We start from the raw sequence: 24,673 nt of genomic DNA, 5'->3' as shown, positions 1-24,673 counted from the left end.
AGTTTGAAAAACCTGCTCCTATCCAGATAAGTCATGAATACTCTCTTACGTTTTCTTCTGGCTATTTTATCATTGATTTTCTATGCTCTTTAATATATTTGGAAGCTATTTTACTCTCTAATAAAAGGTGAGAACTTCAGTCACTCTCTCCAACAGGTGAAGCAGCAACACTTGCTGAATAATCTTTATCCTCTTGACTCATTTGTAGTACCTTCAGAATATCGTGTATCTATTCCAGTCTACATTTTGAAAAATATTCATTTAGACTGACTTATCTATTACTCTGTTGACTTTTTAACATAACTTGAGAATACATTTTAAAAGAAATATTTTTAAAAACTCACAAAAAATTTTCTCTGAGGAATACTTCAAAGTTCAACCAATTAAATAATTCCATTTTTTGTCCTATTTAAGCAAATTATTTTTTAAAAATCATTTTTTATTTGCGACTCTAGGCCAAAAGAGTACTGAAGAAGCTTAGCCCTAATTTGGTGTCAAGTTCAGACGATATGGTAAAAATGTTTCCCCTTCTTGTTGAAAAGTTAAGACAAACGGATAAGTTGCCTGCGATATTTTTTTGGTAAGTTATTGAAGCTTAATTTTTGGGAGTGTGAGAATTTTTTATTTTATTCTATTTTGAACTAATCTCATTCATAGAAAGTGAGTAGAAGTGAGCAAACTTTTACTGTTTTGGCGAATATCTTTACAAAACCAGCATGGGTAGATTTTATTTTTAAAGAAATCCTTGTGAAATTATTTGTGCTTATCGCCCTTTTAATTCCTTGACTCCCGATTATTTTGACCTTTTTAGCTTTGTTAGTTTCCTATAAAAAAACAACCATAACTTGAATTTGCACCTTTAGAAATGCTCCTTTAGCAATCAAATTGCATATTCATGTACAGATGTAAAGCATATAAAGGGCTCACAATTTATTGGTATGTTTGGCTTTTAATTTATAGTTAGGAAAACTAAAACCAGGAAGCATATCTGAATACTATGTGCTATAAGACAAAGAGCTTGAATAGATATTAAGTGTCTAACTTTGATAAAGAGAACTGAAGTGGAATTTATCAAGTGGATTATACTTTGTACCCTGGATCAGCTCTGGTAACAACTTTGGCATTAGAGCAGAATAAATTATTTAATCAAGATAACTTTTAATTATTTTAACTGTGAAAGCTTTGTGTAAAATAAATTCCCAGCACCTTGATCCAATGGTAATAAATTATATGCATAGACAAATACACAAACGCATATACATGTGGCTATCTTAAATGATAGCACTAAAGCCACATATGTGTTATATATCTCAATGTCCATGTTGGTGGTAGTTAACTAAAACCAGATGATGGTAGAAATAAAAAGTATGGCTGAGGACACAAATTTGGGGAATTGCAAGAAAATTTCTCCTTCCTCTTTGTGATTGGGCCAAAGTTAATAAATGAGGTATTCTGCCAACACATGACAATATTTACCTAGATTGCTTTCTAGTGTGGCTCTCAATTTTAGTTAGAAACAAATGTATTCTTGTATCTCCGGCAGAGCTGTAGGTGTAACTTCGAGATAGGAATCTAAATAGGAACTGGCTTTGTTACTTATGTACTCATACAAATTTAAAATTTTAAAATAAATCGTTTTATAAAATACTTAAATATTTTCAATATCTGGTAATGGGATTTTGGCAAGTTGCAATGAAACTTTCAGTAAAATATACTAAAGAAATCCTAAGTCTCATCAACTGGGGCATTGAGAACTCTGTGTGATGATTGGTTTAGGCTCAAGTTAGCCAGCCAGCTTCCTGCACAACCTCTTCGAAGCTTCCAGGTTTAATCTGAAACTGACCCCTATACCAGCTGGGCAAGGAAAGACTGAAGAAAAAGGCAGAGCACTCCAGATTGGTAGGCCGAAGGTTTAATAAGTAAGGGAACTTATGTATGAGGCTTGTCTTGGATGGCCACAAGACGAATAGATTTCCATACCTGCCCATCAAATCTTAAAAGTTTATATAGAGGCTTTTGCTGGGTTCACTCACATAAACAGGTGTCCTTAACTGGCTTTACTCACGTACACAGTCCAGATAGTCTCATCACCACATTACTACCTCAAGGCTGTATTGTTGGCGCAACTTCTGGAAGTGGGGAAGGCAAGCTGAGTACATATTCCAAAGACAGGGGAGGGGGTGGGAGCATCCAATTGCTCAGGTCCAGCTCTCATGTCAAACTGGCCATCATGTCTTCCTGATGACCTCCTGAAACACTTCCCTAATCTGGACTCTAGAAGAAATACATGGTGCTGGCAAGGTGTGTGTTTAGTGTCTAATGCCCATGTAGAGAGTGCTTAAGAGCACGCTCTCTTAGACCTCAGCTTAAATCCCAGCTCTTCCCTCCATTAGCTATGTGACTTCTGGAAAATTCCTTACTGTCTTTGAGCATCATTTGAACAATGGAGATAGTAATAACTAATTCATTAGATTGAGGTGAGAATTAAATGAGATACTATTTATAAAACACAACTCAATAGTTGAAAATGTGATTGGTTCAGGTGTAACTACAAGACCTTGTTTTACACTGGATTTGGACAAACATTATCAGAGGGATTGAAGAAGGGAAGGTATTTCTAGGTGACCTTGGTTGGTTGATTTGTTTGCTTTAAAGCAGTAGATGAAACCATTTAATGCCATCATGTAAGATATCATTTGTAACCAGTAATTTACGCATATTGCATGTTAACTTGTATTACTATGAACAGGGAGGCAAATTTAGCATTGTGATAATAAAACATGGCCTCTGGAATTGGGTTGCCTGGGTTCTAATCCAAAATCTACCATTTATTAGGCTATGTGATCTTGGATAAGTTTTAAAATTTCCTTTGGAATCTGTTTCCTCATCTGCAAAACAGAGATAATAATAGTAGCTTTCTTATAAGGTCATAGTGGGGATTAAATGAGTTCATATATTTAAGCCACATGGAACAGTGCCTGGAACTTGGTAAGCACTTTGTAATTTTCTGCTATTATTATTTTTGCCTTGTTTATATATCACATCTTCTTATCACATACATTAGACTGTGATTTTCCTAGTCTTCTTTTTAATTGAGATATAGTTGACATAGAATTTTACTAGTCTTTATTTCTCCAGGACACCTATTTAATCTTGATCAGCGAAACAACATTCCTTTTCAAAGCCTGCATTATGAAGCTGGTAGTAAGTCCATGGCCTCACAAGTAATGTTGAAAAAATTCCTTGGGTGGACCCAACTTAGAGTGAATACAATGGTACTGGGCATTAGGTACATTCAGCCAAAACATTTCCCCAATGAGCTACTTATGATAGTGGTACATGGAAATATGATCTAAATGGAAAAATAGTCTTTTAAAGGCATTCTTCTTGTTTCAAGTTTTAAGAGTGTTGATGTGGAAGAAAGAGCTAAAAGCGTGTGCGCTTTTTTGGAGAACCCAGAGAGAAAAAGCTGTAGCCAGACTGACCAATGTCATAGCTATGCCCATGATATAAATAAAAAACTTACCAAAGCTGAAAATAAAGTGAAAAGACTAAAGAAAACGTAAGTATTTACTTAAATAAATTGGCCAATAAGGGCTTGAAGTACTTCATAAGACACTGTCAGAAACATATGCAGACTGGGCCACCAAGGGGTTCTTGTTACTGGTTCACTTTGTTTGCAAATAGAGTAAATCTGGAGGGGTGGATGGGTTGGTGCCTCTTAGTTGTGTATAGATAGGGTTCATTTAGGAATCAGGAGGGGTAGGACCAGAGCCTGCAAGCCTAGCTAGATTATCTGACCTGACAGTATGTCATTTCAACTCTCAAAACTTTTCATCTTTTCCACACGTGTGAACAATGTCTCTTAGGAGAGCCTCAGCCAACTTGACCATAGCCTACATTTGTCCCCTCAGGTCACAATGTGGAGGTTTCCCTGATGTAGTATCACAGTGGGTGAGCAAAGAAAGGCCTATAGAATGAATTACTATACCAATTTTGTGCTGAGGTAGCACCTCACTGTGGTGATTACTCTTCCTTGTTCCCAATGTCTAATTAAGACATTGACTGACATTGTCTGACTGTTCTATGGACCAAATGTTTCTTCTCTCCATGCCTTCCTCTCCGTCTTTATTCCCTTACTCTGCCCCAGTTAGGCCTTTGGCATCTCTTCTCTGGGCCCTTGTAGAGACCTTCCCATGTGATTTCCTGTTCCAGGTTCACCCCCTCCCATGTAACTGACATGCAGTTGCTGATGTGATCGTTCTAATGGGCAAATTTAACCAAAGTACCCCACGCACAACGTCTCTCTCTCTCTTAGTTGCCTAGTAAAGTTGATAAAGTGTAGGCTCAGTAATGTACACAAGGCTCTTCATGACTTGGTCCCAGCCTCCATTTGTGGTGTCATTTCCTGTTACCCCTCTCTGCTAAGACTCAGTCTTGTCCAGATCTCCACTCATGATGTGCTCCCATCACCTGAATCTGTACCTGAAGGGCCTTCCTTTCTGTTGACCTGTATACCTTGTACACATTTTTTTTTCCACTTCAAAATCTATCTTCTCTGAAATTTACAATGATTTCTCAGGGTAGATTTATTGCTCTTTTTCTTTTATTCCCATTCCAGTTTGAATCATTAGAGCAATTATAGCACTGTATTTCAGTTGTCCGTATATCTTTCCTTTCCCTAGATTGTCAGTTCCCCTACAAAAACTGTGCATTTTCCTTTTTGTATCCCCAGTGCTAGCAGATTGCCTGGCACATTGCTTCATAAATACTTGTTGAAAGAATGACTGAATCTTCCCTCGATATTGAAACAGCTTCCACAGCTTCCCTAATTTTGGATATTTTTCAAAGACTAGAACAGGCTCTCTCTTGATCCCACCACTGATTGTGTCTTCTTTCTGTTTGTTGTGCAGATTTTCCCAGGCCCATGGGAAGGGAAGGGACCTCAGAGAGAGGTGTTGGAGCTATAGGCCTTCACAGTTACTGATTCTCTTTAGTCAGACCTTTTTCAGGACTGGGAACAACATTTCAAGTTGGATGTGTAATGAACAACATGGACTATGAAAATAAAGGGCATTTGGGCTATAATCAGTTTCCCTTTTAGGCCCAGTCAAGGAGGGTCTCTGGTCCCAGTGTGGAGATTTAAAGTGCCAGGGGTCAGTGGAGCCAAAGAAATGTGCCAACTTGTTCTTGACTGTGCCATGCTTTCCTCTTGCTTTTCCCGTGGAGAGCTGTAGGAACAGCAGTTCTTCTGAGAAGAATGAGACTTCTGTTATAGGAAGAGGGAGAAAAGGTCATGCAGAGAAAAGGAAGAGGATATAGGGCATTTTGCTGATGAGAGCCCATGACTTCTAGGACAAACATGGAAGTGCATGTGAGAAAGGAGACTAAATCAGGATTGGGAGCATTTCATATAAGACTCAGTATCTGGGTGATGGAGGGTCATCTGGGAAGTCTTAAGCTTCTTGTGGTAGCTGAATATGAACTTTCTTTACTTAAAACTTTATTTTTTAAAATACTAGCTTTGGAAAAGACAAGGAAGAGTCCAGGAAGTTGAAACTAAAACTAACATATGGAGCTGAATATGTTAATATCCTCAACAATTTGAAGGAGTTTCTGAAAATCCCTGAGGAGTGCTCGTATGCTGATGTCAATGCGCTGCACACTGAGGTCAGCATGGAAACTGGCTCAGGATGCCAGAGAATGATGATACTTTGTCAGTCATGATTTTTTTTTTATCATGGTGATCATTTAATCTATCATCTTTGGACACTAAGTAAAATCCCTGTTAGAAATGTGGTGTTTGTGCAATATCTTTGAAATATTATTATTTCCGTGTGTTATTTTGCTTGGTTTGCAATGACTGTCCGCATTTGATGTGTTAAATTTCTATAGGTGATTTCTTCTTGCTGAGTAGTTTGCCTGTGAAAGTGTCCACCTCTTCTTTTATTTCCCTCTACTATCCGGGATTACTACCTGGCCTGATTCTAGAATTCAGTCCCACATGCTGTATTTTAATGTTAGTCATATTTGGGTATGTGTGGTACAATACATTTTGAATAATATCTACAGAATGTCCCGATCTCAGAGACTTCTATCTGACATCCAAGACATTCCATTAAACAGATATTGAAATACCCAAATATGGTATGGCATTTAAACAATTTTTTTTATTATGTAAGTTATTTATATTCATTGCAGAAATGGCTGAAAATACAAAATGACAAAAATAAAAAAATGTCAGAACTCAGAGATAGTCATGTCCGAGATTTTTTTCCTGTGGAGACTTATAAAAATGCCTACACCCAAATTAGACATTTCATATATTTATTTATTAATAAGATAAGATCATATTATATAAATTAGTCTTTAATCTGCTTTCCTCACTTAGCTATTTATTTCTTATTAACAACAATAGAGCTACATCATTATTTTGATAGCTCTATGGTGTGTGGATATGGATAACTATAATTTCTTCAACCAATCTTCTGACCCTTGGCTGCATAGGTTATTTTCATTATTTTTTCTTGTTCTTATAAGCAGTCTGTCCCTTGGACATTTTGGCTGACAGCTGGATTTTCTCCTCATGGTAAATTCCTAGAAGTGGGATTGTCAGGGTATGGATATTTTTTAAAGCTTTGGATATAAGTTGTGAGTGATTCACAGTGGGAAATAAGAATTCTCCGATCATTGAGGGTAGGGAACCACTCTGCCTTCTTGGAGAAGCCTCTCTCTGCCTGCAGAGGGCTCCAAAGTGTCCAGTAGAGAATTCATCTCCCTCTTTCTGGCAACAGCAGATCATACACTCAACCTGTCCGGGGCATCTTATTTACAAACAGCACCCTTCTCCCTTCGGTTTATGATGATCTCTTCTCCGAGACAGTCTGTTGAAAAAATGGGAAGATTGCTTCCAGTGTCATAAAATATAACCTATACTCATGTAGGGTCGGTGTCAAAAAGCAGCCTCACTTTATGATTCTGTGATTCTGTGATTCAGCCTCACTTTGTGGTATCCTGTGATTCTGATATCCTGTGATTAAAATTAAATAAAATACATTATCCATTGTTCTTTCTTGTTTTAGACTTTGGAGGTGGTGTTTAAACGCGTGCAATTAATGAGAAAAGGCAAAGAACTGAAGGCTTTAGCACAAAGGGGTATTGGCTATCATCACGATTTCATGTATTTTAAGGAAAGAGAGTTTGTTGAGATACTTTTTGCGGAAGGGTTTATCACGGTAGGTGATTTTTTTACATTGAAAAAATAAAGCTATGCATACAAGATGTTGAATATCAGTGAAATATGAAACATTATACCAACTGTTTATCTCATCTAAACAAAGCATCATTTTATTACACCTCACTCGATAGCTTCTCCATCTAGTCCATTTATTAGGGGAATTTAAAATTATTTATAGACTAAAAGATGATACCTATAATGAAATATTATAGCTGTGGTAATCTGGAAGAAATCCTTTGCTTTCTTTAAACACATACTGCCTAAGACATACTTTTGGTCAGACCTGTTTTTAATGTCATAAACCTCAGGTCGGCTAAGAGGAGGACATCTCTTTTCCAGGAATTGGAAAAAGCTTTTCCTATACTAACACAGTCTATACAAAGCTTATAGCTGTGGTATCTCTAAATGAACTTGGAAAGGGTAAGGAATCCATAGCTGGCTCATAATCAAACACTTGTGCACATACCAAAAAGACAGTTTGAGATACTTTTTGCGGAAGGGTTTATCACGGTATTCATGTGCCTCAGAAGGATGCAACATTCTGGTTTTAGGTGGGGATGGTCTCCATAACTTCACCACGAATGTTTATATGATTACTCAGTTAATTTTCTTTTTGAGTGATTTGTAAAAACAGGCACCAGCTTTATTGGCTGCATGCACTTGTGCACATGTGTGTCAGTATGTGAAGGGTTGTGTAGAAAGAATAGTAAGGAATATAGGATATCATAAATAAAGGCTGTGAAACAAAGAAATATCATGAACAGCTCTGCTCAGTTTTCCTTTTAGTGTGTATGTGTGTGTGCATGTATGCAAGATACAGTTTATACAAAATATATAAATATACAATTTATTGGTCATTTTAAAGACAAGAACCAGAGAGAAGAGTTTATATAAAGATTATTAATTGAGGGCAAGGATCTCACCTATTTTATTCATCACACCCAGTATTGTAGAACTTGTAACATAGTAGTTGCTCAATAAAAGTTAATGAATGAATGAATAGCCTGACTATTATAAAAGTGTTATTCTGGAAATAGTGATAGCTTTGCTACACAGAACAACTTTAAAAATGGTACTCATTATAGTTAAATGCTAAATTTTAGTGATTTGAGTCTTTCCATCTTTTTTTCTTATTGATGAACTTTGTGAACAAATAACGGGTTGAATTTAGATGGGTTTATAAATAGCAATTAGAAAGTATTTTTGTTTTCTCTATATCATTAAATAATTAAAATAACTATGGCATAAATTAATATCAATGTATTTGAGAGGAAGAGAGGACAATTGTATGTACCCTGCATTAAATAGATGGGTGGGTACATAGGATGTTAGGAAAGTAAATAAGGGAAAAAAATGTAACTGAATTATGCTTCAATTGCTTAGATCAGTTATCTGTTGTCAAAATCAAACACAAATAGAGACCAAACTTGAAACCAGTTAGTTGTACAAGCAAAACTTAACTTATTTTGCAAGACAAGCAAGGTTAACTTGATCTGGATACCTTCTTGCTTATGCCTCTGAGAATCATAAGTGAGACAAATAGTTACGCAAACTTGATGTGAGGTAACCACTGACCAATTACCTTTCATTTAAGAAAATTCTAACATTGTAACCAATCACTGTGAAGAATGAATACTCTCTGCCTTCACAGTAAATAAGCTGCTTTCTGGGCTTCCTTCCACGTTTTGGTTTGAGTGCTCCCGGTTTGCACACTGTCTTTTTGGTATGTGCACAATAAACTTTTACTAATTTCTGCTTAAGTGATTTTTTGATTTCAGTTCCATTTTTTTAATGAACTTTTGACACTAAATAGATAAAACCTCCATAAACGAAGGGTGAGGATAGGGTAGGATGATTGTCCAGAGTGTGTAAGGAAATGTATTATTACCCTGCCTTAAGGAAAGTTGTATGCTGGTGTTTCATTCCTTCATGCATTTATCGAATGCCTATTTATTGTGCGTCTACTAGATACACATGATACTTAAGGTCTAGGAGGAGCAAGTAAACATGGTTATTTTAGAAATGGTGGTCTAGGAAGTCCGTTTTGATATTTTTGCAGAGATCGTAAAGAACCCTGTAAATGAAGATTTGAAGGAAGCCATTTTAGGCAGAGCAAACAGCAACAATTAGAGCCTGAAGCAGCGGTGTGCTTTGTATATTCAGGGACTAGTAATAAGAACAATGTGGCTAGTACATAGCATTAATAACATGCGGTTTAGTTAAAGTTCAAGGAGCTTTTCAGTGAGTGGAGCAGGAAATATATCTTGTGTCCTTATAGATGTGCTCCATTTTGAATGAACTCTTTTATTCTTTCTGTAGGTAGTGACAGCTACTGGAACACTTGCCCTAGGAATCCACATGCCGTGTAAATCTGTTGTGCTTGCACAAGACTCAGTCTACCTGGATGCTTTAAATTATAGACAGGTAATTCTCTTACTCCAACTGCTGAAAGATGAGTGTGCTGTGATGAACCGTGTGGCGTTTTTATCTGCTTACAGGCTGTAGTTCATGTCCTTCCTTCCACTTTCTGTGTGACACAGTGATTTTGAACACAGTTGTCTCCTATCTTATTGCTTCGTGCCGTTCGATTTATCTACTTCCTTATTTTCTCACAATTAGTGTTAAATGATTTAATAGTCTTAGTGTAGTTTTTAGTCTTTTTCTTGAGAAATATAAAGCTGTTCTGATTCTTGATCCTTCATAGCGCCCCTTTATTTTGTTTTTCTGGGAGTATGTAAAATGTTCTGAAATTTCTTGCATCATCTGTTTCCTTCAATTCATCTTTTTCTGTGTGTGGCACTTGGTATCATCAATTTCTAGGTGGCACAGTGGTTAAGTTTGCACATTCCACTTCTCAGCTGCCCGGGGCCTGCCGGTTTGGATCCCAGGTGCGGACATGGCACAGCTTGGCAAAAGCCATGCTGTGGTAGGCATCCCACATATAAAGTAGAGGAAGATGGGCATGGATGTTATCAGGGCCAGTCTTCCTCAGCAAAAAGAGGAGGATTGGCAGCAGTTAGCTCAGGGCTAATCTTCCTCAAAAAAATGTCAAGAATAAAACTATGTTCTGTATTATAAGGCAAGGGAGGAAAGAGAGGTAAATGAAAGAAAAACAAGAGTGAGGGTGAGAGAAAGAAAAATAAAAGGGGAAGGCCAGGTGACAGACATACAGAGACAAGTGGACAGCGATGATGCACTTGAGTATCTTCTCATCTCCCTTATGACACAGAAGTGTGATATCCTATATTGCAAGTCAGAAGAGAGAGAAAAACTACCTCTTTCCACTCACTGCAAAAAAAAAAAAAAAGATACTTACCAAGTCTCAAAATGTAAATTTTAAATATTTTCTTATTCTTAATATTTTTCTCTTATAAATCATAAAACTCTCCCAGATTAGAATGTGGAGATTGTGATTTTACAGAGAAAAGGAGTTCACCCCCATTTCATGACCTTTTAGGATATTGCTGTTGAAGCTTTAAAAGCCGTGTTGCCCTTTTCTCAAGCAGGTGAGAACAAGATGACCTTTCGACATGTAGTTTTTGAGCTGAAAAACAGTAAGACCAGCCCCTGGGCTGAAATTTTCAAATCTTGCTGTTTCTGAGCAGTAAGTGAAGTTTCTCTTAAGGGACTCTTGTTTCCTTTAGAATTCAAGACCCCTTTTTCCTCATCTTTACCCACATCTCTTTCCTGGAAGAAATCCAATGTTGTTTATTTACTGCGGCCCTTATATGAATGAAATTGTTTTGTTATCCTACTCTGATGACTTGGTATTATCTCTTAGAGAACAGAAAATGCCTTTCTTCTTTAGTGGGTTTTGTTTGTTCCTAGAGAGTCAAGTGGCAGACCTTTTTGGGAACTCAGGCCTTGAATTTACACACCATCTAGTCTTCCCAAATATCGGGTTGACTCTGGGCAAATGAGTTAAATCAGAAAACTTTGATCACGTTTATAAATCTTTTATAGTTTGTCTCTAAGAATGTGCCATATAATGATAACCAGAAAGTGTTAGTTCTGTTGCTTGCATTTGAGAACACAACATTAATTATACCAAAAATTCTTCAAACACAGTTCAATTTCATCATGATCCTACATCTTCAGTCTTAGTTTTAGCTGAGTCAATATTTTGGTTTCATGTCGATATTTTGACAAGTCTTTCAATTTGGAGTAAACATTCACTGTATTATATATTTAAAGGGAAGCTTGAAAGAAAGAACACCCACCTGTGGATTTATGGTCTCACTCTACAAGTGTGTTATTATTTAGAAACATGTGTGCCAATAGATGATCCAGTCACACACACAGACCAAAGGGAATATCTGAGACTCCACCTTCCTTGCCGCATCTTGTCCAAAGCTGGTTGCCAAGGAGCTGACTCCAGTCACTTTGTTCGGTTGTGTCCGAATCTTGTTCTTTCTCTAGATCTCTTTGAGTGTCTGCTTAGGGGCTGTGCATCTTCTTCCCTGTGGGCTCAATCTTTTGCACTTTCTTTTGTAGAGGAATGGAGTTCCATGGGAATGTGCTTTTTTTCCTAGTGTAGCAGGTAACACAGATTCAAGTATGTATTTTTTAACAGCCTTTTAAAACAAATAATACATTTTACTGTATTAATTGAAAATATTTTTGTAGATTTTATGCTTAGCATGCCATTTTCTCCTTTGGGTCTTTCTGTTTTCTTTTTTAATTAATTAATTAATTCATTCAAATGGCATTTATGATGTGTCTAATATGTGCCAGGATCCTCTCCTATGCGTCTTCCTCTTGTCACTCAAGTTCCCACAGGACTTTATTGTCTGAGGAATACTTGTTACTTTTGCTCTCCCTGTAAGAAACTGCTTTTCTTGAACATTCAAGGAGAGGGGATTATACAAGGTTGTGAATACAGGAGGATGTGATCGTTGGGATCATTGGGAGCCATTGAGTAGGCTGCCTTCCACAGTCTGCCCTCTGGGCCCTAATGATTCACTTCCCTCCCACAAACAAAAACGCATTTGCCACCTCCCAAGGTCTCCAAAAGTCTCATTCTTGGCAAAAGCCTGGGGTTGCTTTAGTTATCAGAATGGCCTTATTGCTGTCACAGTCTCTTTATTTCCTTTCCCTGCCACATCAGTGTTGCCTTGGTTCTGCCTATATTCAGACCAACCTGTTGCCCTGTCTGTCTCTTGCTGGGACTGTTGTGCCACCCCTCTGGTGGCCTGGTTCAAGTCTTGCTTCAAATTCCTCTGCCCTGGATCCTCACGGTATATCTGAGGCAGTGTGGGTAATGATTAACAGAGTGTGGTCTGGTCCTAGATTCCCTAAGCTTAAATCCTTGCTTTACTATTTTTCAGCTGTACAATATTGGGAATGTTAACCTCTCGGGACATCAGTTTCTTCATCTGAGAAATGGTGATAATAATAATTTGTATCTCATGAACTTGTTATGAGGAATAACTGAAAAGTATACAGCACTCAGAACCATGCCTGGCACATAGCAAGCACTCAATAATTGTTAGCTGTCCTCAGTAGGGTCCTTTACATCCTAACCACTGAGTGTATTTTAGATTTATCTCATTTTCCTTCCTAGTGTGAACACGCTTCTTCTAAGAAGCCATTTTATAATGTTGTCTTTAGCCGATCCAGGATGACAAATGTTGTCATAAATCTTTTTAAGTACATAGGAAATTATTTAGGGAAGTTTTACACTGTGATTCTCCTCTGTTTCCAGATGTCTGGACGTGCTGGAAGACGAGGTCAAGACCTGCTGGGAGATGTATATTTCTTTGATATTCCAATGCCCAAAATAAAAAGACTCATCACATCCAATGTTCCTGAACTGAGAGGACAGTTCCCTCTCAGCATAACCCTGGTCCTGAGACTCATGCTGCTGGCTTCCAAGGGAGGTGACCCAGAGGATGCCAAGGCCAAGGTACCATACTTGACCCTGTCTGAGCTGAACTGTCATTACTGGCCTGGCTGTGGTCAGGCCTGCTGTTCTTTTACAAGTCTGGAACAATAACTCTTCATTTTCATTAATCTTTTAATGATTTGTATTTTCCTGAGTATTATATTGTATTGGGGCAGGAAAAATAAAGTTATTTTATTTTGTTTCACCACCAAAAACAGTATTTAGGGCATTAAGAATTACTCAGGGTTGTTTTAGTGTGTGATAAACAATATAGTATAGTGGTTAGGTACTGGCTGTAGACTTATCAAGGTCTAGAATAGATCTCTGGTTCAATCATTTACCGACTGTTTAACTTCAGGAAAGTCACTTACATTCTCTAAACCTCAGAATTGTGAACTGTAAAATGGGAATAATCATGGCAGCTTTAGAATGTAGTAAGAATTAAATGAACTAGTGTAAGTCAATGACTTTTTAGCGTCAAGCTGGGTTCATAGTAAAGACATAAATGTTAGCCTTGGTTCTCATGTTTTCAGTTTTTTTCTTGTTCTTTAGTTTTCTTTAAGGAGAAGAATGGGCAAACAATGTATTGATTTCTCCATCCTTTCTAAATGTTTTTTATTTTTTCCTTTTTAAAGGAGATTAAGTGTAAGTTAGAACCAGTAACAGAACTTGGGTAGTGATTGTCTATATATATTTGACGGCATAATGGATTTACATATATCTTAGATCCTGTTATGTTGTCAGCATTTGCCATTTAATTAATTAGTTCTTTGGATTAATAAGAAATTTCTATATTTAAAAAATCATTTTAAAAAGTATAACTGAAATGAAAGATTGATTCTACTTTCAAAACATCTCACTCTTCCAAAACATAGACAAGAACAAGGACAATGGTATTGCTGTTATTAAAATAAAAATTATATTTTTAATATAAAATCACCCAAGTTTATTAAAAAATATTTGGAAAACATAGAAAACTTGAAAGAAGAAAAAAATCACCCATACCTATTTCCACAATGCAAAGAAAACTGCATCATTATTTTGATAGATTTTCTTTGAGTCTTTTCTACCTAAACATGAATGGATGTTTGCTTTTTAAATAATGAGCCCGCTATTATCTCTTTGACATCATCTCCTACTACTTTTCCTATCCCTCATAGAGCTTTTGTCGCTGTCTGGCTTTTGGTTCCTTAATATGCCAGACACCCTCCAGTCTTTGGATCCTTGTTCTTTATCTTCTTTCTGCCTGGAATTTATTAGAATACAGCCTGGTGTATAGAAAGAACTCAGTAAAAGTTGTTGAATTGATGAATAAATCCTTAAGATGATACTCAAAGTCTTTTGTGAAAAATTCATTTAATATCCACATGTTGATTTTTTCCCTGTTTGAACCTATTTCCTATTTTTGAATTGTCATGTTTATCTAGATCTTATGGTTTGTCAAATATATAGCGTAGGCATTTCTTCAGGGCTCATGCTCTGTCCCCTCAGGGTTTGTTCAGGTATCTTTTATTATCTGCCTGTGGATCGTCAATTGATAGACACTGCTTCTAGCCCAATTCTCAGTGTCCAGCAGGATTTCTGTTAATATTTGCTGAAGTGAGAGTGATTGTCTTCTGCTTCCACTTCCGGGCTTCCTGAGTTGTTGATGATATGGATGCCATTAATCACTGAACTGTCCTGATTGCATTGCCTTCAAGATTGTTCCCATTTTGGCAACACTACAATTATGGAGTCTACTTCCAAGGATAAAATTTGCCTCTGTGACTCCCTCACCCCACATGCTACCCTGTTATTTTCTGACAGTTGAAACCTTGGACTGAGTTTAGGGTCTTAAAGATGTTATAGGGAAGAGCATTTTGGCTTCTCCGGAAAAGTGTTGGTTGTCCAATTTTATAGTTGGTACAGACTTTCCCTCCCTCCCTCTTTCCTACCCTTCTTTCTTATCTATTGGCCTTATAGGAAGAGGAAATTCCTCCATGATTCTAAAATCTATCAACCTAAAGATTCTAAGTCCTGTTTTTTGATGACATTGGGAAGTTTTTGGTCCTTTTTTTGAGACCGCGTGGATATTTTATTTAAAAATTGAAAGAATTAGTGACAGGGAGGGCTGCACACCTGGACTTAGTTGTGGGGCTGGAAGTGACCAGTTTAGGGTCTTAGGAGACAGATGGGGGAGATGACAGAGTTAGATGAGACTGGGGAGAGTGGAGGTACAAGGAGAAGGAAGGTTAAAGAGGGGACCAGATCTTGGGGAAACTATCCTGGGGAGAGCTGCGTTGAAAGTGCCCACAGTAGCCCAAGAGGAGAACAACACTCTGGGCCAGGCTGTCTGTGCTGCCCACTGGAGAAGGGGACTTGGCCTCTGGGAGGGCGCAGCTGCTGTGTAGGATGAGCGATCCCCCAGCACCCTGATTTGTGTGGAAGGAGGAAGGCAGTTAGAGACAAGAGGAGGTGGAGGAGACTGGGGGCATCGCCTCTGCTGCTGGAGAGGGTAGAATTGGGCAGTTGATGTCCTGGAAACGAGCAGGAAGGAAGGCCCTGGGGTGTAAGGCTGCAGGTGGGCTGGGAAGGCAGATCTTGAACCTGTCAATACCAGTAGCCTCCTTTTTTTCCAGACAAAGTGTTGTGAACCCACCTGGGCACGAGGCCTAGTCTTGTGGAAACGGAACTTAGCTTCATGGGGCGGACAGCTCTGGCCCAGGGTGGTATGTAAGTTTGGCTCAGCTTGGTAGAACCTAGGTCTGAGGCCACACCCCTGGTTGGAGGTGAGGGTGTTCTAAGGAGTGATTCCAGACCTAAGGTGCCATCCTAAGCCATTAATGGTGTGGTGTCTAATATATCTGACAGGCGGGGGCTGCCGAGGCAGGGTGTTTGTATGTCTGCAGATGAAATTGACCCACACTTTAGTTTCCAGGAGGCAGTGCTCTCCTTCGGACTTCTCCTCTAGGTTTGCTGCTGTCCTCTTCTGTGAGCTCATTCTGCCCCTCGTCTTCCCTTTAACTCTCTCGAGTTTATCCATTCACTTAAAACATGGCTTCTGGCAATCTGGTAAACCTGAGAACATTGCTGAAGTCCCTGTTGGAGTTGATATTGTTCGTATTCATGAAGGGGGAAAGGCACTCCCCGCTGAGACTGGGTGGGGAGGATTTGTGTTTCTTGCCGGTGGAGAGGGTGGGGACAGAATGAGCACCCTTGGGTGGGCCCCCACCTATGGTACCAACTGAAAGTTACAAAAATGCCTCATGGACCATGGTTTGTTACTATAGTGTTCATCATGGCGATCAGATGGCACCAGGACAGATGGAGCTCCTGGCCCGTGTGAGTCTTAGCGGTGCAGGAGGGGAGACCCTGAAGAAGAGAGCCTGTCTAAATGGATGCCTGCGGATTGGATGTCCAGAGGCTTTGGAGGAGGAAGTTCTCCAATGTCATGTTTCTAGGCCTTGCCTTGGAAGCCCTGTATTTGAGAGGCCATCATTTAAGGTTTTCAGATGAGTTTATGAGGGGACAATCTTAAAAAGGTCAAGGCAGATGCAGCTAGGCCATCAGCAGATGTGTTTATTTGACTGTTTGATCTGGGAACACCAACCTCTGGGCACATGAGTGGCAGCAGGCACCCCTCCTTTTCTGGGGTAGAGGTTTTCAGATGCCGCATCTTCTAAATTGAGCCTCCTGCCACAGTATTTCTGTGCTACAAACCTTGCTTCGAGAAGATTCTTAAGCTGTAGAACATTTTAACATTGATGCCACAATGCAGAGTGATGCCTTATAGACGGAGCTTGCAGATGGAGCTCCATGACCCTCTCACCTACAGACCTACCTGCCTGCCCGTACATTGGCCAGAGGAATTCTTAGTGTAATGATATAACCTTTGTGGGAAAGTGCTCAAATTTGAAATGCCTTAGCAAATACCTAGATGAAGCAGACTGGCAAACTGAGGGGGTTGGTCACTGTGTTGTGCTACAGTCTGGGGAGGGTACAAGTTGGTCATATCTAAATTCTGTGTTGGAAATGGCAAGTCTAGTTTGGGTATTCCAATCGCATTGCTGATTACTAAGAGAAAGGAATGGTTGGGGTACTGATAGTGATGTTTGACTCATCTTGCTTTATATGTTTTTCAGCGTGAATTTCACTTGATTAGATTTCAAAGTAATCTTGGCTAATGGTTAATGGTGTGGCATCTAATGTATCTGACAGGCAGCGGCTGCTGAAGTGGGGGATTTTTATGTTCAAAAGGGAAGACCCTGAGCTGAGAGTTGTAGCAGGGGGAGCACACAGATTTGTACCAGTACTGGGAAGGGTGGAGGTGGAGAAAGGGAGAAGCTTGGTTAGATCTATTTTGCAGAGGGTGGAGGTGGTAGGGAATGTGGGTTGAAGGGAATTTTCTGGAGAAAAGATTAGTTGGCAGAGCTCTAGGGAATTTTCATAGGGCTCATAGGCAAAGAAAATGCTAATAAATTGTTAATACTAATTCAATTGTTGCTTGGAAGCACAAAAGTTGCTGGGGAAATTTCTAAAGTGCTTAGAACTCTTAAATGCAAGGAAAAAAGCAAAATTGTTTTGCTTTGTTGCAAGGTGGGGAAAACCGAAAAGGGGTAACTGACAACCTGAATGTCAGTCACTTGAAAGATGGGTGTCCAAAACTTGCATCAGCAGGAGATTTAACATCCTTCACTGCTTTGCAAGCTTCCTAAGTGGTTTATCTGAAGCTGTGAATGTGCGTGATATTGAGGAACAGTCAGTCTTAGAAAAACACTTTAAATGCCCAAATTGTGGGCTTTGAAAGTATTCAAGTTTGAGATTTTGATGTGCACTTAAGATGAGACTAGATGTACACTTCCGGGTTTGTAACTCATATTTCTGTTCACTGAGCTATTTTGTGATTGAAAATTCTGAGCAAAATGAAAATGCAATACTTTCTAAAGAAATTTCATATGTTACATCATACTTTATAAACATATCTCTTATCTTTGTGGTCAGTATTAATAATAGGAACAGTTTTGCTTACTATCATCTCTTCGTGGTAACTGACACAAGGAGAACCAAATAACTTTCTGGGGTTGCTGTAAACTTATTGTAATATTTGGTGGCAAACAATCCATATATCTTTGCTAAAGTTAGACTTAATAGCCGTTGTATCTTTAGTTTGAATGTTTGTGCTATTTAAATGATCCAGTACTAGTGAGGAAACTATCAGCCGAAATTAGGTTGGGGGATAAAAGCAAAATGGGAGTAGGGGGCCTTTACTATATGTGGTTTGTGTGTAAAACTTCAGGGAAAGATCTGGAAACCCTTTATGATAATATTTGTTTCTGAGATGCATCTATTAAATTGGTAAAGTAAGACCAGTAGCTTTTTATCGCGGCCTTCTTCACCTTAAATTTCACTTAAAAAATTTTAAATCCCCAATTCTTTTTGCCCTTGGGATTTTCCTGTCTTCTGGGTTCTTTTTTTTTTTTGTAACATTTAAAAATTCCTTGGCATGGTAGTTCTGTTCTTAACCAGTGACTTGGGCAGGATAGAATTACGCTCGTTGGAATTTAAAGAGTGTTAGTTATGCACTTGTGGGGGAATATGTTCTGATATGCTGTTGTGAAATTGAAACTGTAAAAGTAAGTAGCTCAAGTTATATATTGTTCTGTGTGGTAAGAACTAATCCTGTCACATCATGTACATGATTACTAATCATTTTCTTCCCCCATACAGCACAAATAAAGGTTTGAGTTCTAAACTCGTTAGAAAAAAATAAAAATAAACAAATAAATAAATTGAGAAATAACTGGGTGGCTAGATAGTTACCATTTTCATTGGAAACCACACCATATTTCTAGTCTGTTGATTGTAATCTACCAAGTTCATTTTGGTGACGAAGATTGGCCCTGAGCTAACATCTGTTGCCAATCTTCCTCTTTTTGCTTGAGGAAGATTGTCACTGAGCTAACGTCTGTGCCAATCTTCCCCTATTTTATGTGGGATGCTGCTGTAGCATGGCCTGATGAGCAGTGCTAGGTCTGTGCCTGGGATCCAAACCTGGGAACCCTGGGCCACTGAAGCAGAGTGCACGAACTTAACCACTATGCCACCGGGCTGGCCCCCAAGTTCTGTTATTTTTGATGGAATATCTCAAGATTCAGAACAACAATTTATGACTTGTTTTTAGAATGGGCTCAGAGAGTTAAACTTACAGATTGGATTGGCTTTCATACTTTATTTTTTCAAGTCGCTATTGGGCACCACTGTTCCAGAGAATTACCAGATTGTTTGCCAATATGTGTTATTTTTAACAATTCTGCTTTATGTGACCTATTTTGTTCAAGAAATGTTTATCATGTATAAACACAGTCAAGGGGATAATATAGAACCAAATGAAATTTGCTTTCACATAGTTATATACTGGGAATGTTATGTGTTATCTATATTGTATGTATGCGTAATATTTATCACATATCATTATTCACAAATGTTGGATAAAACTGGATAAATTAAAGTACTCTTCCTTATAGGTGCTGTCAGTGTTAAAGCATTCATTGATGTCCTTTAAGCAGCCCAGAGCCATGGAGATACTGAAACTTTACTTCTTGTTTTCTTTGCAGTTCCTAGTCAAAGAGGTATGATTATGCATTGGCTTTTTGTTCTGTGAGTAATATTATGTAGGTTTCTTACCATGCCAAACCAACTGAAGCCTTGACAAACTGCATCCAATGATTAATGTTACTTATCATTGATTTAATCATTAAACGAGGTCAGGTAATGCTTATCAGTCACTCATACTGGTATTAAATGGTATTGAAGAGCATAGTAAACTGAATCAAACTATCCTTTTTCCCCCCTATCTTTTAGGGCTATTTAGATGAAGAAGGCAATCCAATGAGATTTGCAGGACTTGTATCACATTTGCATTGTCAAGAACCTTCAAATTTTGTTTTTGTCAGTTTTCTTATGAAAGGCCTTTTCCATAATCTCTGTCAGCCAATCAAGAAAGGTAAGATTGAGGTTTTGTCTAGGTAGTCCAGAAATAAGAACATGTTCGTAAAGTAGCCAAAACCTCAGAAATACTTCCTTTTTCTTCTTCTTCCTCTTCTTTCTTCTGCTCCTCCTCCCCACTCTCCTTTCCTTCTACAGAGAAATGCTAAGTAAATGTTCAGATTTACAGATGCCAAAAAGTTAGATGCTGAAAGTCAACTTATTTTTATTCCATCTAAGTAATATAGAACATCTGGGGAATATTTATGTATCATCTAACTAATTAAGAATATTTTCAGAAGAGGAAACTGAGGCACATAGAAGTTGAATAACTTTCCCATGGTCGCATGGTTTTAGTAAGTATCAAAGTCCAGTTAATTAAACCTAGCCACCTCTTAACAACTACAGCATAGTGCTCATGTGTTATAGGGAATGGAGAGTAAGAAAAGAGGACCAGAACCTAGTATTGGGAAGCATGGTTAGGCAAGGCTGGGAGCTTAGTTTGGGGCTAGATTTTGAAACACCCTAAACAGCAGCCCAAGGAACCTGGATTTGTTTTTTTTTAGGCATTGAAACTCCATCAGAGATTTTTGAGTAGGGGAGAGACATGATTATAGTAATGGTTCTGGGAGATTGATCATTCTCCAGGATGGCCTGAAGTGAGGAGAGTCCAAATCAGGAAACCAGTTAATAGAGATTCTTGGGGGATGGGAACTAGAGTGAGGGTACTAAGAATGAAAAGGGAGGCACAGAATATAAAACTGCTGCTTTTACCAAGAATAAATGTATGCATAGCATGGCAGATATGGTCAGTTTCTGAGGTGTATATTTACTTGAAAAGTTTTCCTTCCACAAAAGTAAATATAAAAACAAATTTAAGAGCCAACCAGTGGTTAAAGTTTGGCACACTCCACTTTAGCCGCCTGGGTTGAGTTCCTGGGCATGGAACCTACACCACTTGTCTGTCAGTAGCCATACTGTGGTGGTGGCTCACATAGACGAACTAAAAGGACAAGCGTTTAGAATATACAATTATGAACTGGGGCTTTGGGGAGGGGAAAAAAAAAGAGGAAGACTGTCAATAGATGCTAGCTCAGGGTGAATCTATCCCAGCAAAAAGACCCACAAAAACAAAAATAAAAAACAAATTTAAGCACAAAATACAAGGAATCAACTTTTTTTTCTTATTTGCAATGATATTCTTTCTTTGGATAGACTCACGGCTATTTTCTCCGAGTGTGATGGAAAAACTCGTATTAGTATTGGCAAATTTGTTTGGAAGAAAATATATTCCAGCAAAATTCCAAGATGCTAATTTCAGTTTTCCTCAGTCAGAGGTGAGGTTTATGATACTTGTAATGATATAATAATGATAGTTATTAAATGTATGCCACTGGAAAAGAGTTAGTATTTATAGGGTTCAATTAATATAAGTGATTCTACTTGTTTTTGCAACATTAAGTTGGTCTTTCTATAAGCAGAGTTCTATTTAATTTTGTTTTACATTTGTAACAATTCTGAAACTTTACTATTGAAAATTTTGCTATGTTGATTCACAGATAAAAATGAAAACTGATCCTTCTTAAGCTACATCCTTGTACACCTTTGTGCCTGTGGCCCAGTTAGTGATGCACGCTGTGGTTGAGAGCGGCTGAAAAGAGAGGCGTGCAGTTTTTGAAATTCTTCATGACTTCTGTGGTTGACTAGTATTTATTTAATTAGAAGAACATCTCTAATCACTGTTGCAAATATTATTTACTCACTTTGTTGTTGATATAGTCCTCTATTTTTATTTGGATTCTACCAAGTATTAATTCAAACATCTTCCCATACTATCTAACAAACAATTAACATCTGAAGTTTTGCATTTTATTGGGGCAAATGACAGCATTCAGTGGCAACAGAGAGAATGTAGGCAAATAGTCATTTAAATAAAACAATAGCCCTGTTGCTGAACCTAGAGTTCCCTTGAGATTGTTCACACCTAGGAATGGGAGTTCAGGGATGGGGCTCAGCCATGAACCCTAATGTCCTCTTGAGATGATATTGAGGTGATCACCTAAGAAAGAATCCCCTAACTCAAGGGTTATTTGAGAGACTGGGAGCAGAATATTTTAGAAAATTATTTATTTGCAATAATAAATATATTTGTAACATTTTCTCTGTTCTCAATTTCTTTTGAAAAACAAAGAAATGAGAAAAACAATAACAAGCAAATCAAGAAAATCTCCATTAGACCCTGAGAATGTAGAAGAAGCTTTTTTTTTGATCAGATAACTCTGATGAATACGTAATAAAAGGAAGACTAGCACTAATTTATGCTCCCCAATCTCATGAACTAGTGGATATACCTCCAGACCTGTGGACCTGACTCTAGTTGCTGACATATTTCCACATTACAGACCGCTGAAACTATTACTGTTTTTTCTTAAATGCACCCACATTTTAAAGTATTTCAGAAGAAAACTTCATATTTACTACCCTGTAAATGGAAAGCCAGAATATCTGGCTTAGAATAAGATAACCATAAAAATAAATGCAATGAACATGATTCTGAGCTGAGGCTGCTCTTTCTTTAGCCAAAAGGAGATGATCCAGTTTTAGATATTAGAGGCCTACTGTCTCTGGACTTTCTGGGGTTAGCAGAAAGAGGGAAAGAGATTTGGAAAGGGGACAGATTTTTATTTTTTAAAATTGATTTGGTATTATTTAATACTTCCTCTGTGTGTCATGTTAAATCATCTCATGTACCCGCAATGTTAAATGTGCCACAATTTGGGAATAACTGTTCTATATCTGTCTGTGAAAACTGTGGAGAAAAATCAGAGTTAGAAGATGAGGTTGCTGCCTTGTGTGCTCTTGGGTTAGGACTATATGGCACATGCACGTGAGACTCACAACGTATGGCACAAGACTCACAATGCAGCACCAATGTGATAAGTAGCACATGTGCTCCTAGCACAGTGTCTGGCACCAGCACAAAAGCGGGCACGTTGAAGGCATTGCAGTTTATTTGCAAAAAACTGATGGAGGACACGTGCCTTTGGCCCTCTTGCAGAACTACATTTATTGATTCGTCCCTTGGTCTTCATTTATCCACAGATAGAGATAATAAGATGAAAAACAACCCTAGGAAAATTGTTATCCTATCCATTGTAAGGATTTGGCTGGGGACATTATTCATCAGATGTGCACAGTGCTTTTTGTAAGAATCCACCAGAGAAGTTCTTATTTGCTTTTAGTGCTGACGATAACTGTTTATGTCATGGACATTGTGAAATGTATAACTGGTGAGGTTTTCTTTCCACACTTGGCTGCTAGGAATCTTTGAGTATAATTCGTGGCCTGTTCCTGTTTTCTTTCCTTTTTACTGCATTTTTATTTATATGATCTTATTGTCTTATCTTCACCCTTATGAAATACCATAATTCTTGGAAAAGTGCAGGGTATGAATAAATTAAATAAAAGAAAATATCAAGTGAATAATAAAAACAGTAATTGTAATAGAAGAAAACTGTGAAGTTTGTAACGTCATAGTTTTCCATTCATGCTATTTAAACTGAATAAAGAAACTTCTAGTCTTAATTCTGAAAAGATTTGTGTTTAGCTGTGCAATTTAGAAGCTGATCTAACTTGCAATACCAGCTACTTCTTTACCTACTACCTCTGTGACTTAGAACAAGTTTACTTCTGTGAGGCTTAGTTCTCTCATCTACAAAATATAGATGAAAATGCCAGCTTCATAGGTTGTTCTAAAGGTTAACTGAGGAACACACAAGAGCTTGGCAAAGCACAGCGCAGTGTTGGCACATAATCAAGACTCAACATGGAGTTGATGCTGTTACTACACTAAGTTGTTACTTGCTCTCTTAATATGCCCCTCAAGTCTTTGAAATATATGCAAATTTAAGGTCAGCTTAGGGCATGCATCTAGTTAGATGGTGCTCTTGATTAGGTAGAGTCAAAGGCAATTTTTTAAGAGGAAAGATATTTGTGTTTACAGATCTTGGTTGAAACCCAAATGGGATTTTACCTTAATCTCTCGAGTGAATAAAGTAAACGCTGACTTCAACGAGTGAACATTAGTCTGCAAAACTATGCTGCAGTAGCTTTGCACCAAGCATTGAATTGTTTAAATCAAAGTAAAAAGATCTTTCTGAAAAGTATTTTGCCTGTAGGTGATCCTTGATGAACTCCCGGAGGATTTTAAGGCTGCTTTACAGGAGTATAACTTGAAAGTGATGGAAGACTTTGCCTCTTTCCTACTGATTGCTTCCAAGTTGGCAAACATGAAGAATGAATATCGACTTCCTTTGTCAAGAATCAGTAAGCAAATTTTAGTTCCATTTTGGAAGAATTTAAGAAATAAATAACCTTACCTAAGAAAGTTTCTGGATATAGTATGCTTCAAAGCTGGTAGAAGGAGCTCATTACAGAACAACTCTATTAACCTGGATATTTAATCCCCAGAGAACAAGTTAGCCCATTATAGAGTGTGGCAATACCTTCTATTTACCAAAGGAAGAAGCTTTATGATTACTAACCTTTAAGTGGACAATGGAAGACATAAATAAAAGCCATTCATGAAC

The 24,673-nt window shown here is 38.0% G+C and overlaps 1 protein-coding gene across 9 annotated transcripts in view; it reads left to right on the top strand.

Annotated features, from left to right (window-relative positions):
- LOC124237488 (probable ATP-dependent RNA helicase DDX60-like) overlaps window positions 1-24,673 on the top strand; it is a 116,730-nt gene that overhangs the window by 58,876 nt on the left and 33,181 nt on the right. For 7 of the 9 annotated variants that reach the window (XM_046657166.1, XM_046657164.1, XM_046657167.1 and 4 more), the window contains 10 exons: window positions 456-580; window positions 3,398-3,562; window positions 5,523-5,670; window positions 7,083-7,235; window positions 9,557-9,661; window positions 12,942-13,142; window positions 19,625-19,729; window positions 19,962-20,103; window positions 21,300-21,421; window positions 24,263-24,410. In XM_046657166.1, coding sequence (XP_046513122.1) covers window positions 456-580; window positions 3,398-3,562; window positions 5,523-5,670; window positions 7,083-7,235; window positions 9,557-9,661; window positions 12,942-13,142; window positions 19,625-19,729; window positions 19,962-20,103; window positions 21,300-21,421; window positions 24,263-24,410 — 1,414 coding nt within the window. Of the gene's footprint in view, window positions 1-455; window positions 581-3,397; window positions 3,563-5,522; window positions 5,671-7,082; window positions 7,236-9,556; window positions 9,662-12,941; window positions 13,143-19,624; window positions 19,730-19,961; window positions 20,104-21,299; window positions 21,422-21,643; window positions 21,750-23,186; window positions 23,276-24,262; window positions 24,411-24,673 lie in introns of those variants that run through there. The other 2 variants (XM_046657171.1, XM_046657170.1) reach the window with 2 other exon arrangements.

This window comes from Equus quagga, chromosome 3 (assembly GCF_021613505.1).
Source record: "Equus quagga isolate Etosha38 chromosome 3, UCLA_HA_Equagga_1.0, whole genome shotgun sequence".
NCBI classification, from domain to species: domain Eukaryota; kingdom Metazoa; phylum Chordata; class Mammalia; order Perissodactyla; family Equidae; genus Equus; species Equus quagga.
This window is presented reverse-complemented; position numbering and strand designations above follow the sequence as displayed.